The sequence below is a fragment of the Cyclopterus lumpus genome, chromosome 1 (genome assembly GCF_009769545.1).
Source record: "Cyclopterus lumpus isolate fCycLum1 chromosome 1, fCycLum1.pri, whole genome shotgun sequence".
Lineage (NCBI taxonomy): Eukaryota > Metazoa > Chordata > Actinopteri > Perciformes > Cyclopteridae > Cyclopterus > Cyclopterus lumpus.
Genome location: NC_046966.1, coordinates 2871646 through 2893867, shown reverse-complemented (window position 1 = coordinate 2893867; position 22222 = coordinate 2871646). Strand labels below are relative to the sequence as shown.

Genomic DNA, 22222 nt, shown 5'->3' with positions numbered 1-22222 from the left:
TGATATTCCGGCAAGCTGATTAAGAGTTAACGACCACGCAATAGGGACAACTCTGATGCTGAGCACATGCAGGGAACAGCACTGTTGCATTTCCATGTACCCAGGATACGCAGCGGGTGGGGGGAGAAGAAAAAAGATTGAGTCCCACTGATGATGCACAAATCATGAGTGTATGAATATTCATGCAGGCCTTCTGTCCATAGAAAGTGATAAATACATCTCACTTTAGCTGACGCTGACTCAGTAATCAAGTGGAGTGTCGGGGGAACAGGCGAATACGGATAAAAAGAGTTAGAGAGAATCATGCAGACGTTACGTCAAGTGGTACAGATGTTTGCTGTTAGGAGGTACAGCAGCACTTTATCGGGGTTTCACCGGATTGCATTTGGATTCTTTGGCAATACTAATGAAGTCAGAAGAGCTTAGAAATAAAGTTGGAGAGATACAGTAACCTGGAGAGGCGTATACCCTGGTGTTTTACCAGCTCCGCTGGCACAAGGAGATACAGAAGATCATTCCTGCCCATTGCAATAAGACTTTACAATAAATCCCCTCTGGCCAAATCAATCACACAACTATTACACTATTACACTACTGATTGTTTGTTTGTTTGGTTACATCTTGCACTATTGTTTTGTTAGTTAATTTAATATTATTATCTTCTATTTTTGTATATAGTGTGCATTTAGATATTTAATATTGCTTTACCTGTAAGTATAAATGCTGCTCCAGCGAAACAATTTAACCTCAAAGGATTAATAAAGTAACTATCTATCTATCTATCTATCTATCTACCCTGGTGTATACACACGAAAAAATACCCTGGTGTATACAACCGGAAATATACCCTGGTATATACGCCCTGAAATATACATGGTGTGTACATCATGAAATATACCCTGGCATATACCCCTGAAATATACCGTGGTGTGTACACCCTGAAATATACTTTGGCGTATACAACCGGACATATACCCTGCTGTGTAAGCCCAGAAATATACCCTGGTGTATACACCGACATATACCCTGGTGTATACACCCTGAAATATACCCTGGCATATACGCCCTGAAATATACCCTGGTGTGTACATCATGAAATATAACCTGGTGTATACACCCTGAAATATACCCTGTTGTATACACCCTGAAATATACCCTGGTGTATACACCCTGAAATATACCCTGGTGTGTACATCATGAAATATAACCTGGTGTATACACACTGAAATATACCCTGGTGTGTATGCCCGGAAATATACCCTGGCGTATACGCACTGAAATATACCCTGGCATATACGCACTGAAATATACCCTGGTGTATACGCACTGAAATATACCCTGGTGTGTACATCATGAAATATAACCTGGTGTATACACCCTGAAATATACCCTGTTGTATACACCCTGAAATATACCCTGGTGTATACACCCTGAAATATACCCTGGTGTGTACATCATGAAATATAACCTGGTGTATACACACTGAAATATACCCTGGTGTGTATGCCCGGAAATATACCCTGGTGTATACGCACTGAAATATACCCTGGCATATACGCACTGAAATATACCCTGGTGTATACGCACTGAAATATACCCTGGTGTGTATGCCCGGAAATATACCCTGGTGTATACACCGACATATACCCTGGTGTATACACCCAAAAATATACCCTGGCGTATACACCCTGAAATATACCCTGGCGTATACACCCTGAAATATACCCTGGCGTATACACCCTGAAATATACCCTGGCGTATACACCCTGAAATATACCCTGATGTATACACCCAAAAATATACCCTGGCGTATACACCCTGAAATATACCCTGGTGTATACACCCTGAAATATACCCTGGTGTATACACCCTGAAATATACCCTGGCGTATACACCCTGAAATATACCCTGGCGTATACACCCTGAAATATACCCTGGCGTATACACCCTGAAATATACCCTGATGTATACACCCAAAAATATACCCTGGTGTGTACACCCTAAAATATACCCTGATGTATAAACGCCCTGGTGTTGATACCCTGGCGTGTACCCTAGGTCTCACTGCCCTGATTTCAGCGCTCTGCAGCTAAAACACCTGAACATAGAGTTCAGATCTCTGCATCCTTCAGACCAGAGCAGTTCCCCATGAAGAGATGAACTTCAATTGTAAAAAAAAAAAAATATTTTATAACAATATAAACTTGTGTTAAATACTATAGAACACACACTGTTTTGGGGAAGTGAGTAAATGCACCGCGCTGTAAGCCTCCGGAAATGAAGAGTGATACATGGCATTAAGTGACCACAGGAAGGGTGGTTTTCATCATGGGGCCGCCTAACGTTAATGTCTCTTTACGAGCACGGTGGCAAGAAGCTGTGTATGGAAAACAAAGACGGTTGGCGTAGAACTGTTCACGGAGCCGACGGCAATTAATCAAACAAGCAACTACCGGAGGGATTCAACCCTTCACGGCGTCCCGGGGCTCCGATCCGGAGGCTGAACAATCGGCTGAATCCTCACCTGAATGTTCCGCCAAGTAGGAAAACCCCTTCACGACCAGAAGCAAGCCGCCGAACAGACATATCTGGATTAAAACCAACTCCTTTCGTCTCTTCCGCCTCGCTTGGACCTTCCTCTGGTTCGGCATCACTTGCGTCGGCCGATTCCGGAGTCGGATACCCGGCTGAGACGCCCCCTCTACCGCTGCCACATCCATGCGGATCCCCGAAGTAAACAAAAACAAGCAGCCTCCTTTTTTGTTCTTTATTTTTTTTTCATCCACGGAACTGCTGTTACCCCCGGGAATGGATGACAAACAGAGCCCGCTGAGGAGCAGGGGGACGGGGGAAGAAACAAAAAGTTGCCAATGTGGTGCCGCCGGGATGCTGCGGCCGTCTGCTGGCCGGAAGAGACCCGGGCTGCGCTTCTTAAGTCATGTTGGAATGCGGCTCGTGGGAGTAGAGCGAGGCGCGCGGACCGCTGCACGAGCGCTGCGGGGACGCGTCCGTCTGCGGAGCGTCGAAGGAGCGAGAGAGAGAGAGAGAGAGAGAGAGAGAGAGAGAGAGAGAGAGAGAGAGAGAGAGAGAGAGAGAGAGAGAGAGAGGGAGAGAGGGAGAGAGGGGGAGAGAGAGGGAGAGAGAGGGAGAGAGAGGGAGAGAGGGGGAGAGAGAGGGAGAGAGAGAGAGAGAGAGAGAGACACCACACGGCAAGGGCGCGAGAGGCGGCGCGCGTGGCCAGGCACGCACTCACGTTAACTTAAGTGAAACCCGGGTCAAACAAAACAAATCTCTATTGGTGTAAAATAAATGATCATTTAGTTCTTCTTTGATTCAAGGTGCAGTCAGTCAATGGGGGGGGGGGGGGGGGGGCACAAGAGTTTCTGGCCACCGAGGGAGGGGGTAGTGCAACAAACTGCTACCACGTTCATCTGGTGAACATGTCGGGCACCAGGTAACACATGCAGCGGACACAAAGTACAGTCACCACAACAAGGAAATTACCAAAAGCAATATTTAATCTCAATATTTAGCTGGGTACCCAAGCACCCCTGTGTCCTGTCAGTGAGTGGGCTAGTGACACTCTAAGGGTCGGACTGTATTTCTTTTTTTTTTGTATAAACCGCCGGGGGGGTCTACGTGTTTAACAGTTTGAAGGCCATAGAAGCCACCGGTGTTTCTGTTGAACTCGTGTCCGCGTTACCTGGTGACTCTGGCAGAAGGGCTCGGTGGTTGCTCGTTGTGACGGCAGCTGTTGAAGTTCGTTAAAAAGACTTCCGTCACTTTTACATTCAGACTCATCTGTGTTCACTGTCGGCCGACCGTTTGAAACACGTTACCGCGGGGCCGACAGTCACCAGTTAACACGCTCACTGGTTGAACCGAAACACCTTCCGGAGAACTTGAGTCGTTCCTGACATCACAGCTCTGATTCAATATGTTATGGATTCTAACTCGTCCGGGTGGCTGAGACAACAACAACAACAACAACAACAACAACTTCACACAGATGTTGTTGATCTGTAAAAAGGGCCTATACAGCTGTGGTTCTGACAGATGCTGAATGGGAAAAGGCATCGATCGCCACCAATATGAGGATTTGTGCCACAGAAGGCAAAAAAACTATTCCAAAATAAATAAATAAGGGTTCCATTAAACGAAGTGAAGCGATGCCACTTTATTTTAGGTGCAGGTACAATTTACTCTACATGTGTGCACTAATATATGTTGGCTATATACATTTTATTTGCAATTCGCAACAAGTCCAATCATGTAAGTGTGGGTACAAGACCAGACCTCTGGCCTCCTCTGGGACTGTCTAACTGATGGAGCAGTACTGGCTGTCTAATGACCTCACACAGTCTGCGTTCACCTGCAGCTCCCCGTTGGGATGTTGCGGTGGGTCTGCCATCTGCAACGCTGAAACAGAACGTTGGGATGCAGCGGATCAAACTTTACAAAGGGGTTACCAAATGGGTTTGTTGATTGTCGGGCCTGAGGTTTCATATAAATAGCACTGGAAACTTTCCAGCAAGAATGGAAAAAGTGGTCAGGGCTCTAGGCAACATGGCGTCTTTGTGTGTTTTTAACCCTTCGGAGCATGAGCTGGAGCGGGGACCGATACAATAAAAGACAAGAGGGAGGGAAAGTAATACAAATACAATTTGTTTCCAAATAAGATCAACAAACTATGAGCATCACTTATGGCAAACTCTAGGGGCAACCCCCCCGTGACTGCTGATCTGAAAGCTGCCATGGCCCGTCCCGAGTTGCAAAGGGGAGCTCAGACTGGGCATGGAGTTACCAGGCGAGATGAATTCCCAACCTCTCAGAGGCACACAAAGTAGGGGGGGAAGAGTTAGGGAGGGGGGTGGGGGGGAGGGGGGGAGGTAGGGGCAACAAATTAAATCCAGTTAAATTGTTTTTCCATAGCCAGTGGGCTTGGCAAAGGACTCTCACACACGCACAAGATGTAAGATAAGTTGGAGAGAAGACAAACCAGAAAGAAACGTGTGGCTTCAGATGCAGGAGAATGCCTGGAATTTAACCCACTTCCCCATGTCTGACTGCCCCCCCCCCCACCCCCCGGCTCACACAAACACAGGTGACTGTGGAGACGAACCTTGAACATCTGCAGAGGTTTTGTTCAGTACATCAATAACCCCCACCCCCACCCCACCCCACACACGCAGTCTACTTCCTCCTCTGTACTGTGAAGCCTGTCTGGCATTGGGATCCCACTGCAGCTGCAGCTCACTCTGAGGCAGCACTCTGGCGAGCAGATAGCAGGACACATTTGGGTCAGTAGCTGCTCTCCACCACAACACGGAGAGGCCTCAGCTCAGCACCACTGGAGGGAAAAAAGGGGTGCATGGATACGGCTCGGTCGGCCAGGAATAGCTCACTGAACTACAAAAAAGAAAAGAAAAAGTTGGGACAACGTAAACGGGCCAGGTGGAGAAATAAGGACAAGTGTCTCTGCTCTTGCGTCACACAAAGCAAGTGGAATAAAGCTCAGCACTGCGTGGATCACTAATTACATCTTTATTATTAATATGTACATTCAGATCCGTCAGGCGGCAGCAGGACAGTGTGACAATCAACAACATGAATACAATTATTCTGTGAGTCAAGTATTTTCTGGTGCCGGTGTGCCGTGATGCTGAAGAGGCGACATCCTGGTGGGTGTGGCGGGGCAACGAGGGACACATCTCGCTCATTTACAGGGCCATACTTCTATACGGGTTTACATGTTTTAATGCTCAACAAAAACTTTTCTTTTTTTTCCTCATACTGTCTGAAACATTTTAGTGCCAGTATCTTTAAGCCCCACAAAAAAGCCCAGTCTGCTCTGATTGGCTTGCGTTTAAAATATGGTGCACCTTTGCAAAGGTAGTTCTCAAGGGTTATATTCTAATGACCCGGGAAAAGGAGCCACATCTGATTGGCTGCTTGAATCACATGACTTCAGGGTGACTGGGTCGTCTTCTTCCACAGCCTGTGGGTTGGTGGACTCTCCAGATACACGGATGTGCACAAGCAGTGGGAAAGTGTAGTTTTCATCACATATGAGACACATTCAGATCAATCTTTTATTTGGAGGTGTCTAAAGAGCAGGTGAAAGTGATTTCTAAACACATTGCCGACATTGTAGAAAGCATTAGCTGGAGAGCTGACGTGGGTTGTTGCGATGCGGTCTGGCTATAGAATATACATTTCTTTTACAGAGCACCCCCGTGTTCAAAACACACAGTCTATTCACACAGGTACGATCACCTTTAATGAGAGACTTTACACATGTACTGGAGCGATGAAAAGCGAGGCCGTCACTGATGCTTTGAGAACAGTATCGCTGTCCTCAGAGAGAGAGAGAGAGAGAGAGAGAGAGAGAGAGAGAGAGAGTGAATATAGGCAGTAGGAGAAAGACAGTGCTGCTGGAGCCTCTGCACCCCTTGTTCAATCTCCCTTCGTCTATCTAAGAAGACTTGGCTAGTCTTGGGGCTCGATTTTGCCTCTTTACTTTACACCTAGCCAGTCCTATCTGATTGTAGAGGAGAGAATGGACACTAGCGGGGGGAGGGGGGAGGAGGGCAAGATAGTCCCGCCGATAGAGGCCGTCCACGACCGGGTGTCAGAGTCACTGAGGGTTGAGGCCTTCCTGAGGAGAGAGAAAACAATCATTTTCAGTCCCTGGCTCTTCTCATTTGTGCCCCCATGAGTCAATGATCAAGTATTACAAAGTGTAACCGGGCCACTTATTTCTGCACAGCGCTCACTGTGGCCACAAGTGGCAATTACAGTTCCAACGACAGCATCTACCTGGAGGTTGCTAACATCAGCCACAATGAGCTACCGAGTGAGGCTGTGGCAGCTCAACTCTTGAGCAGATTGGAATGAAAAAAAAGACACTTTTTAACAAACACACAGAGACAAGTAAAAACAAACAAACAAAAAGAAAATGAAGGGGCTAAACATTAAAAAAAAGAAAGAAAGAAAGCTAATTAATTTAACTTTTCATGTGAAAGACATGAGTCCGACTTTGAAGCTGCGTTGATGTTCTTTTAGCCAACATCGCATCACCTTGTAATGAAGAACAAGTTGGCACACGGTTACCGCAGCACACCTGTTACACATCTAGCAGATAGGGGGCAGCATTCCCTCTATTTCCTCTGTTTCTGTGTTCTTCTACTGGCTGAAAGACACTCCAGCGGTCCACAGAGCTGAGGGGAAGTGCAACGTTTGGTGAAACTTCTGTCACTATGAGTGACAGCTTTCACATTGCTGTCTTTGCTAAATCTTACCGATGACGAGGAGCACAGCTGGGCAGAAAAGACCGCCCTCATCTTCAGCCCTCTTCAGTGAACAAAGATGAAACGTCACCTTGAAAGAGGCTTTTTATTCTTCATCATCAAAGTTTGAAAGATAAATGGGCCTGTTAAGGGTTATTATGACATTTGACAATGCGGGATAGGAATATCTCACAATGTCAGAACATTGTAGCCAGGAAGGAAGAAGGGAAGGAAGGAAGGACTGTTACGTGCTTAAGTCATACCAAGCAAACCTCGGGAACACCAACTCTCTCTTTAACAGAGTCGAGCTAGCAAGCCCCTTGTCCGACATCCAAACTCATTTACAGAAGTGCTGTGAAAATCCAACGAACTCTCTGGACCTTTCAGACTATATTCTTTTGGATTCTTCCTCATTTCCCCTTACAGTGCATGGCCCCCCTGCAGAAGAAGATGGGACTATTACAGGCCGAGATTATGAACTATTTTATTGCCTTTATACATGCCCTGTTAATAAACAAGTATTAAAAGCATTAAAAAGAAACCAAAGTATCCAGTAAACTATTTGATTTGGCTGCAAAATATTTTTAACACCTCCTTTTTCTAAAGCATTTAAAAACGACCTGATGTTCTTGGTATGATCCTCTAAATATATATATTTTTTCATCAGTAAACTATTTGGGACGGTCACGTAATTGCGAACAATTTAGCCCCCATTGGGACTCTGGAGGCACGATAGAACAGACAGAACTGCACCAAGATACGTCAAAATTAATGCGACACAAGGCGCATTTTAACCCGTTCACGCGGGTGTCAGGACCCGTCACCCTCATGGAGGCGGGCTGCAGGGCCAGAGAGCCCAGAGGAGAGGAGCTGTGCCACAGCAGCAGGGAGATGACTCAGTGCTCTTTCTCCTGCTCCTCCTGTTTCTGCACAACAAATACTGAAGGCAAGCAGGAGCAGCCCCGAACCCCCCTCATCCCCCCGATATGAGCAAACAGAAGGAGAAACAAACACATCGGTGTCTCTTGAGCTTTGCCCAGTTTCACTGCAGACGTCAACAACATGAAATAGAGAAGGCAGGAGGAGGAGGAGGAGGAGGAGGAGGAAGGTGGATATGAGAATAAACCAAAAAATAAAACCATACACCTTTAGGCCAAACTAAGACAGGCTTACCCCTCCAATGGATTGCCAGCTTAACATGGCGGAGGGGTTTGTGTGTGCCAGGGAACCTAGGAGCCGCGTTGTCGGGGGCAACAGCTCCTGGTATGGTCTCTTCGGGCAAAGTGGTCTCCGGGGACGGGCCAGACCGAGAGCGATTTACTGACCCTATATGAAGAAATATGCACCTCGCCCCGCGTGGCATCCTGGACTGGGGACTGGATCATTCTGACGGGGGATTTCAATGCTCACATCGGCGACGATGGAGGGAGGTGATCGGGAGGAACGGCCGGCCGGATCCTGAGCCTTGTAGTTAGTTGTCTGTGCTTGTTGTGGATTGCCCATAACACACACAAAAGCATTGGGCGGTTTAGAAGTGCCCACAAGACCCGAGGCCAACGATCGTTCATCGACTTTGCAGTTGTATCTTGGACACTCGGGTGGAGAGAGGAGCAGAGCTCTCAACTGAACCAGTGAGGTGGAAAACTAATCTAAAGTGTCAATAAAATGAGACATATTCCTGAGTCTAGTCTCTAAAGTATGGAGAACACATCCGACAGTGTCCTAGTGTCCTAGTGTCCTTGTGTCCTTGTGTCCTTGTGTCCTCGTGTCCTCTGCTGATGTCCTTCAGTGGCTGCAGGTACTGCTGCTAGAGAGGCGGGCTGCTTTGTCTCAGCCAGCAGAGAAGTTGACAAGGATTTGAGATACGTGGCAAACTAATCCAACATGTACACAGCTTAGGTTTGAGCTAATAAGTGAGTTAACGCCGGGGGATGAGACACTGAGAAACTGTGCACAGCTGTAACTGTTCTGGTGTGTTCGGGTCAGTTTCTGCTACATTTCAGTCAAACTGGTCGTTAAGACATCTGCCTTTGAGTTGACTAAAAAGACACATTTGTGGGTTTGTGGGTTTGAGCACTGATGAGACGTTTGAGATAATACAAGTACACAACAACTCCTCATGGGGCAAACAAGGTACATTATACCTTTAAGACTTCAAATAACAGTCTTTAAAACTAAAAAGGGGAGGTTTCAAGGACCCGGTGTGTGTGTGTGTTTGACCCGATGTGTCCCCCTCACCCTGTTGACCTAGGGCTCCCTTTCTGATGACACATCCCCGTCGGCCCCACTACTGGCGTTGGGGTCCTGTCGGGAACGTACGGCGCCTTTCCCCCTGCCGGACTCGGAGGGGCCCTTGGAGCGCGTCTTCTCTTTCCTCTGCTGCTGCTTCTCCTGCTTTGACAGCTGAGGAAACACAAGGAACATACAGGATGTGAGAAACACTTACATCGTGTTGGATCCTACTTGTAGTTTTCAGAAGACGTTCGGGTAAGTTTGTAATAATATTTATGTGCAAATATTTCACATTTGCAGAACAGAATAAACACAGCCCAGAGTGCAGTGCACAACATGAGGCTTATAGCTAACAATCTATCCATCTATCTATCTATATATATCTCTCTCTCATATATATATATAAAAACCTAACCTAAGTAGTTCCCTGTGAAGACGGAAGTTTATTTTGAAAATAAATAGACTCCCTTTACGAGGAAACCCCACATAAAAGGAGGAGTAACTTTTGGTAAGAAGCGTTGTGTGGAGGTACGCGGTAGAAAAACAAGCCCTTTGGCTGAACTGAGACCGTATCAGTTCGGGGTTCCTGGGGGCTCACATCATGACTTGCAAATCATGACCTTTGCAGCAAGTTCAGTATTCACCCAAAGGTCCCAACATGCATGAGAATTAGTGAAATTAATTCAACAAGGGAGGAGCAACGCGACAGCGCCACAGACCAGCACTCCACATCAGACTTCTCCCCGTGGATGTGCAACCACTCCTCACTTCTGGCTCGTCAGAGGCCCACTTCAACAGGTCTATTGTTGTGACCGCCTGCGCAGTCATGAATAACAGTTCACAGTGTAGTCAGTCCTCCTTTCCTCACGGTGTTCGTCACAGCCCGTGAAACACCACAACAGGAGCCTCCATCTGAAACGGGGCCTGTAAACACAGGTGCTGAAACTTTAATGGCTGCTGGGAAATATTCATGAGCTAAATGTCACCGTGAAAAATCCAAAGCATTGCATAAGACATTACATTATTCAAACAAACAGGACCCAAACTAAAACAAATCAGTGTTATTCCCATTTGAACCCATTACATGCTGTGGTACGAACCAGGCCCAACTCGGCCACTGTGGACAAGCATACATGCTGCTCGCCATGAAGCAGTCAACATTTCAATCGCTATCTCAGGTACTCGCCCTGTGATACCTAAGTCCTCGGTGAATGAGGAATAAAAGAAAGCTGCGATTAGTCTTTGATGAATTAACATAAATGGTTCAACAACAGCAAAACTATATGCAGACCTCGTCCAGAATAATCCGAATCTCATTCAACGAGGAGTAATAGGACTATTTAATATTTCAAATACGTTAGGGTAAAGCAGTAAAACAGTTAATGCAGAAGAGGTTTCAATGGTACGGTTGTCCTTGTTTCCTCCTCCTCCTCCTCCTCCTCCTCCTCCTCCTCCTCCTCCTCCTCCTGACTTCACCAATGTCACTTCTGTTGTCGCTGATGCCGGCTCTGGGCCGTACCCTTGGGGGGTCTATGCAGCTGCTCTCCCTGACTTAGATGTGTTACGTAAGCACATGGAAGGGCAGGCAAATATGTATGCGAGAGCAAATGGAAATCAAAGTTTCAAAGTTGTCTTTGCTGACTGAATGAATGATCATTTCCTTTGAAAGCTACAAACCCCAGAACTCGCAATCCCAGCTCGATAGAAACCGTACGCCGTCAAACGTTTCATCCTTTCTGTGCAAGTTTGGTTTTCAGGCCAGAGCCCCGAAAACCAAACGCACACACAGTCGGGTGAGAAAAAGGACCCCGTGCCCTCGACCCGTCGGTCAGCGTCCCAAAGGCAACTGGTTTTCATTGCTCTGGATAACACCATTGTGTGCTGGCCTCTTGACCCCGCAGAGGACTAAATCCCTGATTCATGGAAAGAAAGGAACAGTGTCTGTTGGCCAGTGCTTCACTCCCCCCCCCCCCCGTGCCAAGCTTAGCCTGTTGGCTGGCTTTTTATCCCTGATGTTCAGCCTCGGCTTTGGCTCATCGGCCCCCACAGCAAATATTCCCAAACAGACTAGATTAAAATTCTCAGGACTGCTTAATATCCCTCCCTTTGGGCCGCTCGCGAGCCAAGGCCACCGAGGGGAGGGCAGCCAAAGCCGGCCTGAAGCCAGAGCATCGGGACGCTGGCCGGGTTCCACGGAAGTGACCAGAATCCACTGACGGATATATGAACGTCTTCTGGAACAAGAGGCTGAGAGACAATGGCGCTTCATTCAAGAGATATAAAGGGGAACCTAACCAGTATTCGAGTTGTGTTATTTATCAATATCTTTCACCACTCTGGAGCCGATCCCGGCTTCAATTAACCTCAGTTGCATGTCAGCCGGAGACCCCGGAGAGAACCTACGCTGACAGGAGGAGAACATGCAGACTCCACGCACAAAGTTTGTCTCTAATGAAACCCTCTTGCTGTGAGGCAACGGTGCTAGCCATCACCATCCCACCATCTTTCTCAATTAATTGAAATGATAAAAAGGTTTGAGATTGACTTGGCAACATTTCTCCGCTGAGAGCAGCAGCACAAGCTCCAAACTGTAGAGACGGAGAGAATTCTTTTCTGGTTCGTCATTAGAGCACCGTATGTTGGATGGACATTTTTTCAGATCAGATTTCATATTTACAGCTACATAATGGTGGATTCTAGTCTTCGCACAATCCATGTTTCTTCACAAAATCCTTATATAAAAAAGAAAAGAAAACCTGCATGTAACAGGAGAAGCGAGAGTTAACAGGGGAGTAAATACCGCCACCTAGTGGATCACAAGGAGAAATACAATGAGGCAAGGCAGCTAATTGCTTTTGTTTTTTTAAATGCGAGGTCAAGTCAATTTTTGTTTTGTGACCCAATATCACACATTTGCCTCAAAGGGCTTTAAGAAGAACCGAGTTCATATTTCATAATGACTCTGAATACGGCTGATTGCTCCAGGAGAGAGCTAATAAGTGGACCTCGAGGTAAACTGTTCCGTCAGTCTACTTTGCCCGAGCCTTCATGCACAAAAACACAAACCCTTACCTGTCTGGGGTCTGAGGGGCCAGTGGGGGACGTCAGTTCGATGGTAACAGGTCCGTCGTTTTGAATGTGGACCTGCATGGCGGCCCCGAACTTCCCGTCTGGACACACAAGACCAAACAGACATTATACGAGCCGCCAAGAACGAGACCTGGACCTCAAACATGAAGCCACGTTAGCCCAAAGTGGACTAAATCTAAAATAACCCTAACGTCAAGAGGCAGTCCGTGTTTCACGAGGACGTGGGATGGCGTGGACCCCTGAGACACTGAGGACAAAACGCGAAGTGGCTGTAGGAGGACAGGTAAGTGCTCTGCTTTCTTCAAACAGGGTCCCGGAGATTAATGACACCATCTGCACAATGAAGCCGTGGGCCGCGGTAGTAAAACGTTGAATCATCATGTTTCCTCTCTTGGGGGGTTGAGGGGGGACTAATTAGGAAGCCTTATGCCTGCCTTGCTGGGACAAGGTGTTCTCCGTACCCGCTCCCTGGTGGGCTGACCCAATTCCCTGCCATCACCGTAGTGATACCCAGCCCCCTAAAGGCCTTACACAGATGGGAATACTGCAATGAAACAGTATGTTTTTGTGTGTGTGTGTGGGGTGTGTGTGTGTGTGTGTGTGTGTGTGGGGGGGGGGGGGGGGGGCACCGTTCCAAATGGATGAGTGTGTGGCAATAAACGGTGACCCTCAAGACTGTAGTGTTTAATATGCTCGGAAACTAGCTTTCTGTTTTTCAGCCATCTTGACCTCTCGGGCTCCTGGGACCCAACTGGAACCCGCTTCTCATTCTGACCCCCACACTGACTCTGGCAACTCGAAACTCCCGACCTCACAAAATCTATCACAGACGTGTACTCAGTGGAGTGCAGCGTCTCCATCTAGCCCACCCAAACGAAGAAGAGTTCACTCACTTGGTTGTCCCTCCCCAACTTCAGTGGATCAAAACCAATCAGGTCTGGAGCTAATCTGCAGAGGCTCCGCTTCAAAATAAGATGGCAGTTTCTGAGCCCCAGCAATCAATCAATATGTGACCTGCAACAGACTGGTGAGGCTGGTTTTTAGCCTTATTGATTGCTGGAGACGCCTTTGCTACCGAAGCAGCTGTTGATCCCCACAAGAGGAGTGAGGAGTCAGCAGTCGGTGATGGTAGAAAACAGTCAAACAGTGAATCACTAGAATCCACCAGAGGTCCTCGAGCATGCAGCTGTAAAGAGCACAGTTCATTGTCACGCTGATGATCCTTATGAGAGACGCAGATGCTAAACAAACCTCGGGCTGACGTGTAATGTGTCGGGATAACAGGGACACCATCTAAAGCCTGACCGCTCCGCTCTCCTCTGAGGGCATTAAGCGGCAGGTGTACTCGCCCTTGATACGCTCCGGCTTGTAGCTGCTCCTCATGTTCTCCAGGATGCTGTCGTAGAAGGGCAGGGCCAGCTCAGCGGGCATGGCCATGTGGAAGTCCGGCTTGTTGCCCTTCAGGACACACTGCAGCGTGAACTGGCTCACGCACAGCACCTCCAGGTCCTGGTCCATGACGCTTTTGGTCCACGCTCGGCCGCTCTCGTCCTCGAACAGCCGCAGGTTGAGGATCTTTCGTATTCTGAAAACACACACACACACACACACACACACACACACACACACACACACACACACACACACACACACACACACACACACACACACACACACACACACACACACACACACACACACACACACACACACACACACACACACACACACACACACACACACACACACACACACACACACACACACACACACACACACACACACACACACACACACACACACACACACACACACACACACACACACACAGGTGAGGAAACAAGCCGCCTGATGCTGGGACAATCACTCGGATCGATCTGGTCGACCTGAGCGGACACTTCAGGGACTTTATACCACATGTCTATTTCTTGTATTGTTGCTTTTCATGCCAGGACATGAACTTTAATCTGGACCGACATATGTTATAATACACAACAAGGATTTAGTCGTCCATGTTGTTGATCAGGTCCCAACCCTCTGTTGAAATCTAAAACTCTGCTTGCACTTGATAGTTGTGAGCTCCCTACTTTCTATCTTTGCTCATCATTATCAATGCATGCTAGAAACAGTCTTAGATGTCTTTATGTCCCTCCCCTTTTTGTTTCAGACACTTATTGGTTCACGTTCATTTTTGGATGCCATGAGTCAACGGGCACAACAAGTCTGCATTGTTTCTCACGTCCAATCAAGTCTGCACTGCAGGAAGAACTAACATGACCACACACCAAGAACAACTACCAGAACATACTAGGGTCGGAAAATGCTTCAATCCGCTTTGAAATGACCCAACAGCTATAAGTGTATAAAACATCCAACATTGAATTGTTGATGATAATTCTTTAAACGTGTTCTATGTAATAAAAATAAAGTGCCCGAGAAATTAACTTAAAGGGACATTTTAGAGACAAACATGTCAGCTCTCCAGTGAACCAACTGGTCTTTTTATGAACTCTAGAGGGAAAATACAGTGCAAATTTGTAAAATGGAGGACACATCAGTTCATAACTCAAATAGTTGCCAGTGTGGTCCCCTGCCATGGCCCTGCTGATGCCCACCCTTCTCTATCTCCTTCTGTATGATGAATTCATGCACATTACTAACTTTGAACCTTCTCGGGACTGTTTGTGCTTTTGGTCCTCCTGCTATTATCATTATTAGTAGTAGTTCCATTACAATTAGCATTGCCAATACAATTACTGGTTTTATTATCATTATTCTACTACAGTGGGTACGGAAAGTATTCAGACCCCTTTAAATGTTTCACTCTTTGTTTCATTGCAGCCATTTGCTAAAATCAAAAAAAGTTCATTTTATTTCTCATTAATGTACACTCAGCACAGAAATGTAGAAATTGTTGCAAATTTATTAAAAAAGAAAAACTGAAATATCACATGGTCATAAGTATTCAGACCCTTTGCTGTGATATTTAACTAAGTGAGTTAAATATTGATATTTAACTCACACGCTGTCCATTTCTTCTGATCCTCCTTGAGATGGTTCTACTCCTTCATTGGAGTCCAGCTGTGTTTAATTAAACTGATTGGACTTGATTAGGCACACACCTGTCTAGGGTTGCAAAGGGGCGGAAAGTTTCCGGTAAATTTCCGGAAAGTTTCCACGGGAATTTGGGGAATTTTGAAAAAAAAAAGTTTATTTGCAAAAGCATATAACTTAAATGTAGTTGAGAACAAGACTATGCACGCCTAGCTCAGCTGGACCCTGAATGCAGCTGGTTGGGAACATTGTCTGCCAGAAACATAAACGTTTTGAACGTCTTTGTCATCAGTGTCTGAACGTTTCAGCCCTATGCCTGGCAAGTGTGAGAGCACCAAGTTACGTAGAGGCCAAGAGCGGTATTGCAGACAGATAGAGATTTCAATTATAGCTCGCAACATATTGAAAAAAATAACTGAACTAGTTCATTTTTTGGAGCTGTGAACTTAGTTCAAAATGTTGAATTATGAACTGAACTAGTTCATTTTAAAATGTGTGAACTTTCCCAACACTGTTTGTCATTACCTAGCATATTGATTACTTGTTCATGTTCATTTTAATACCAAGTTTATTTGTATACAGTAGACTAACTTTTTACAGCAGTGAGGAGGACGTTGATGAGGTCCAGGAAGAAAGCATTTAGACCTGAAAGGATTCAGGGAAAAACACACAAACAAAAATTGGGTTGGGGGGTGGTGATCATAGGGAATACACCTTTTTTATTCAACGTTCATTTTTGGTTGTTCGATGAAAGAATAAAGTTCTACTCTCAAAATGTCAAAAATGTCATTTTTAAAAGTTGTATTATAAATGTTTGCATGTTTGTCTGCTTATGACAAGGTAAATACAGTTAAATTACCCCAAAATGTCCAGTTTATTCCCGTGGAAAGTTTCCAACTTTGAATATTCCCGGAATTTTGCAACCCTGCACCTGTCTATATAAGACCTTACAGCTCAAGGTGCATGTCAGAGCAAATGAGAATCATGAGGTCGAAGGAACTGCCCAAGGAGCTCAGAGACAGAATTGTGGCAAGGCACAGATCTGGCCAGCGTTACAAAAGAATTTCTGCAGCACTCAAAGTTCCTAAGAGCTGGGGATGGGCGGATGAAGCCTTGTGAAGCATTGAGGCTTTCCTCCTATTTGTACCGAAAATGATTCGAAGCTTCGGGGCTTTTCTTTGAAGAAGAACAGCGACATCTGGTGGCAGACTGAAATTAAAGCAGTCGTTTAACAGTGCGTCGAAGCACAACACCTCAATGTTTCAATCTCACATTTCTGCAGTAAAAATCAATTAAAGCTGCGTGTTCATTCACAGATTTGATGTTATATATAACCGTTATCGATGTTGTTTTTTTTACATTGCAATACAACTGAATGCTGGTCAATCATATGAAACGACGTGTTCGTGATGGGATTCGATCCAGCCCACTCAGAACGGAAAAGTTTAACATGCGTATGTGTTACCCACTAGACTAGAGAAGAACACTTGCAATATGGACTTTTTTTTGTATATTATTAAGGCCTTAAAGGTTTATGCCAACAGATACTAGTGAATGCAGTTTTCCTCCAATACTCGCCATAACTCACAATTCTCTCTATCAATCTCCTCTCTCAAACCCCACATTGTTGATTGACACTCAGTATGGAGCAGAGTTATATTCGCAACACTTTTGGTGTGAACGCAGCATTCGGGACCAAAACGTTCAAACTGTCCAACGTGTCAAACCAATGAAACGCTTCGTGAAGCACCAGTGACGTTCGAAGCTTCGGATGTCATCAGTCACGTGACCGCTGTCATTTGATACAAGCTCCGACACTTGGGAGTCGACACACGTTCAGTATACTGACTCAAGCTTCGGAGCTCTGGTATCGTTTGCCCATCTCTACTAAGAGCACAGTGGCCTCCATAATCCTTAAATGGAAGAAGTTTGGGATGACCAGAACTCTTCCTAGACCTGGCCGTCCAGCCAAACTGAGCAATCGTGGGAGAAGAGCCTTGGTAAGAGAGGTAAAGAAGAACCCAAAGATCACGGTGGCTGAGCTCCAGAGATGCAGTATGGAGATGGGAGAAAGTTCCACTAAGTCAACTATCACTGCAGCCCTCCACCAGTCGGGGCTTTATGGCAGAGTGGCCCGACGGAAGCCTCTCCTCAGTGCAAGACATATGAAAGCCTGCATAGAGTTTGCCAAAAAACACATGAAGGACTCCCAGACTATGATAAATAAGATTCTCTGGTCTGATGAGACCAAGATTGAACTTTTTGCCGTTAATTCTAAGAGTTATGTGTGGAGAAAACCAGGCACTGCTCATCACCTGCCCAATACAATCCCAACAGTGAAACATGGTGGTGGCAGCATCATACTATGGGGGTGGTTTTCAGCTGCAGGGACAGGACGACTGGTTGCAATTGAAGGAAAGATGAATGCGGCCAAGTACAGAGATATCCTAGAAGAAAACCTCTTCCAGAATGCTCTGGACCTCAGACTGGGCCGAAGGTTCACCTTCCAACAAGACAATGAGCACACAGCTAAAATAACAAAGGAGTGGCTTCGGAACAACTCTGTGACCATTCTTGACTGGCCCAGCCAGAGCCCTGACCTAAACCCAATTGAGCATCTCTGGAGGGACCTTACAATGTCTGTCCACCAACGTTCACCATCCAACCTGACGGAACTGGAGAGGATCTGCAAGGAAGAATGGCAGAGGATCCCCAAATCCAGGTGTGAAAAAATTCCCAAGAAGACTCATGGCTGTACTAGCTCAAAAGGGTGCTTCTACTGAATATTGAGCAAAGGGTCTGAATACTTATGACCATGTGATATTTCAGTTTTTCTTTTTTAATAAATTTGCAACAATTTCTACATTTGTTTTTTTTTGTCAAGATGGGGTGCTGAGTGTACATTAATGAGAAATAAAATGAATGTTTTTTGATTTTAGAAAATGGCTGCAATGACAGTGAAAAATGTAAAGGGGTCTGAATACTTTCCGTACCCACTGTATATCCACTATTGCTGTTATTTGTGGTTGTTGTAATCTTGTAATCATGCCTTCTACTCTCATTATGAACAATCTGTCATTTTCATTGAATGTGTTGCAACTCTGTTATGATGTTCACTGTGATCACATGACATCTATTGCTTCTGTCCATCCTGATAGAGGGATCCTCCTCTGTTGCTCTTCCGAAGATTTCTTACTTTTTCCCTGTTAAGTTTTTTGGGGAGTTTTTCCTGATTCGATGTGAGGTCCTGGGTCAGGGGATGTTGTGTACAGATTGTAAAGCCCTCTGAGGCAAATTTGTAATTTGGGGCTATACAAAAATTAACAGAATTGAATTGAACACTAAACAATTTCTGTCACAAAAACCAAGATGTGTAACGTGGTGTTGGTGTTGAAGGGCCGTCCCACAAACACTCACATGTAGTCCGCATCCTTCTGGGTGTCCTCCACCGACACTCCCAGCAGGACACACAGGCCTCGTCCTATTGAACTGATCTCTTCTTCTCCCACTGCAGGCACACAGGAAGAGACATGAGCAGCTATATAGTCTTCATTCTGGGACCAGCAGCCGGGACGGACAGACAGACAGGTAGGGGACAGACAGACAGGCAGGTAGGGGGCAGACTGGACGCCATCACTACAGGAGGACAGGCCAGCAGCGGGCGGCATGTCCCCCTTGAACACCCTCCTCCCCCCCTGTCCGTCTCTGGGGCCACGCGCCTAACTTTAGCTGTGCTACTGCTAACCCAGCTAAGGGAGCTAACGCGCATGCTCAGTCATAAACGAAGGCGGTTCAGGCGACACTACCAGAATGGGGCGCGAGACCATGCCCCCTCGCGCGGGTCCGAGCGGCCGCTTACCCGTCACGCTCGCCTTGGTGACCCTCTGAATGATAGCTCGCATGGTTCCGGGTGTCGGGCGGCTCGCTCGCTCGCTCTCTTAGCTTACACGCACACCTTCGCCGTGGACGGGACACTGACGCCCTCTAGCGGGCGGAACACGCAGCGCACACGTCCTCTCCTCCTTCCGGAGGCGTGTAGGACAGACGTGATCCTTCTTCTTCGTGGCATAAGTGGGAAGTGACCGAGTACAATTCTGAGGTACTTCTACCTCACTTGGGTTGTTTCATTTCCTGTTGTTTTCCCCTGTGCTTGAAGGCGACTCCACCAGGGAAATATTCTACTTTGTACTTTGCAGATCAGGATTTTAAACCTATGAACATAGAATGTGATGCATTGTTTAACAGTAAATGTACACACCGACAGTATTTTAAATATCTCAAATGGCTTAGGGCCTTTAATACAGCAGAAATAAAACAGTAGTACAACAATTAACTCTGACAAAGCTAATTTTCCTGCATAAGCACGTGTTCTCACCTTTAAGTTTGTTTTATTTCATTTTGGAAAGCAGGACTTTCACATGTAATGGAGTATTTGTTTTGTACAGTGTAACTAACAACTGAGTTAGTGAATGTAATAGCAACCTCTAAATATGAATGATGTATTACAAGCAGGGAATGAGAGAGAGCTTATTTAACCCCAACACAACTCAATGTACTAACTTTAACTTTATTTCTTGTCTGAGCACTTTATCTTTATCTTATACTTAATACATTGCACTGTTGCTGTCGCGTTGATTGTTGTTTGTCATGTCTAATGTTCCACCTTCCGCCCAATTAATTCCTCGTTTGTGTAAACATTCCTGGCAATAAATTGTTTCGGATTCGGATTCGGATGTTTTTAATTGATACAACAGCGCAACTGTTTGACGCATCGGAGCAATAATGCACATTTTACAATATTACATTATAGTGCAGCGTTGATGTGTCGGGTATTGCGTGAATGGACATCATGGCTTTCACCAGGTCGGGAAAACTAAAAAGGTGCTTCTAATACTACTCCCACCTCATAGACCTTCTTTCTTTCTTTTTTTTGGAAGACAAAAACAGATGAATCCCTCTAGGCTGCCTCAATCGTGGGTTAGAGTTAACCCTAAAAACATGTCTGATGTTAAGAGATAAGGTTTATTTCCACATCATTAGCCATCCTGTGAACAACAGTAACATTAATGAATATTGTTGGCAGGGAAAGAATAAAATATATCTGCGGTCAGACCATTAGCATCCAAACACAATGGCAGAGCGTGTCCTCACACCAAAACATTCATTCATTCATTCATACTTCATTGTCCATTGTTACTCGTCCCTGTCCCTGTCCCCGTCTCCACGCTCAGGTTCCCCTCTGAACGACTGGAAAAAGTTGGAGATCCTTGTTGTGTACGGGACAAAGTCTTTCTGGTAGACGATGATGGTTCTGGAGTGAGCCGTGCGGTGGATCACCTGGTTTGGATCGTCTGGCTCTTGAACCTCTTCTTTTTTCTTTACTAAAGTAAAAAGAGTGAGCAGTTAGAGCGGACAGCGTGTCTCCGTAAGCCGGGCTGAGTGAATAACACAATAATACAGTGTAACTGTGTAAATTAATGAGAGCAATCGATACTAAAAGGGTGTTCAAATGTGTTATTTATTTATTGTAGTCAACATTCAAGGCTTGACTAAACAAAAAATTAAAATTAAATTCTAGATAAATAAAGTAAGACGCAAATGTACTGAAGCACTTTAAAATATTAACCTGTGAAGCAGCTATTGCTGTCGGACCAATGCGCGGTAAAAAGTGCAACATTTCAACATACACATTGAAATATAGGAGATAAATGCTATGGAGGATTTTAAGTGATAAAAGCTAAATTTATAAAACAAAACTTAGTATATAATTAAATGCTTAAATAAAATAATGGGCCTTTACAGCAGCATTCTACTGCTTAGAACTGGTTAAATGCGGTTAAATGTTATGACCATTGTAATTCAGGCTTTAAAATGAGTTCTTGTGTTTTTTTCTAACTTCAACAGACATTAAACATTAAAATGAGTATATCAATCATAGTCATGTCTCTTGATTTTATTTATTCCTTAATAACAGACTCAATGATTTATTGAATGAATGTGAAATTGCTGAAATAACTTTTATTTTGAAGTCAGTTGTCACGCGTTCTTATCGCGGCGTCTACTGTGCGCACCGTCAAACCTACGCGGGGGCGAAGTGGAGTCCAACACGGCCGACTGAAGGTCTGTTGGAGGACTAGGACTCGAGGAACACAACAGGGGAACCACTCGTATTCGCGAGTTATTAAACTAGTGCAAGCCGAGATAGCGTGTTGTTCTACAGCAGTGATACAACCATGTCGACCCCTGAACATAGACCCTATGTTAAAGTAGTGTGACGCGGTTCCGGTCCGGTGTCCCTCACCTGGCTCGTCATGTCGACCCGTGTATCTGATGTAACCGTAAGACACGACCAAGGTCCAGATACCGACGGCGTAGACTGCAGAAACCCTGGTGTTCCACTTCGCCAAGTCTTTGAAATTCATGACAGCAGTCTGCTCCTCTGGACGGGCTTGTTGGTTCTCCTCAGAGGGTTTGGGGGTCTATTTTCAGTTCTAGCAGTGCGCCGCCATGACAGTCGACCCGGAAGTACAACTAAGAAATGAAAACTTCCGGTCAGG

General features: G+C 45.7%; 2 protein-coding genes across 3 annotated transcripts in view; both read right to left on the bottom strand.

Moving 5' to 3' along the window:
• LOC117736856 (sodium/potassium/calcium exchanger 3-like) overlaps positions 1 to 2999 on the bottom strand; it is a 36454-nt gene extending 33455 nt beyond the window's left edge. The window contains exon 1 of the mRNA XM_034542483.1: positions 2525 to 2999. Within this exon, the coding sequence (XP_034398374.1) occupies positions 2525 to 2720 (196 nt within the window). The 5' untranslated portion in view covers positions 2721 to 2999. The remainder of the gene's footprint in view (positions 1 to 2524) is intronic.
• A 3079-nt stretch (positions 3000 to 6078) lies between these two features.
• dtd1 (D-aminoacyl-tRNA deacylase 1) lies at positions 6079 to 20861 on the bottom strand. Of its 2 annotated transcripts, none has more exons than XM_034542636.1 (6): positions 19525 to 19756; positions 19083 to 19173; positions 13961 to 14196; positions 12594 to 12691; positions 9528 to 9692; positions 6079 to 6658 (listed from the first exon to the last, which is right to left on the bottom strand). In XM_034542636.1, exons 1-5 carry the CDS (start codon positions 19565 to 19567, stop codon positions 9537 to 9539), a joined length of 624 nt encoding a protein of 207 aa, XP_034398527.1. In that variant the 5' UTR covers positions 19568 to 19756; the 3' UTR covers positions 6079 to 6658; positions 9528 to 9536. The 2 variants fall into 2 exon arrangements, 1 of the variants encoding a protein (XP_034398527.1); XR_004610003.1 differs by lacking the exon at positions 6079 to 6658 and adding an exon at positions 10290 to 10445 and having other exon boundaries at positions 9589 to 9692; positions 19525 to 20861.
• Between the last annotated feature and the right edge of the window lie 1361 nt (positions 20862 to 22222).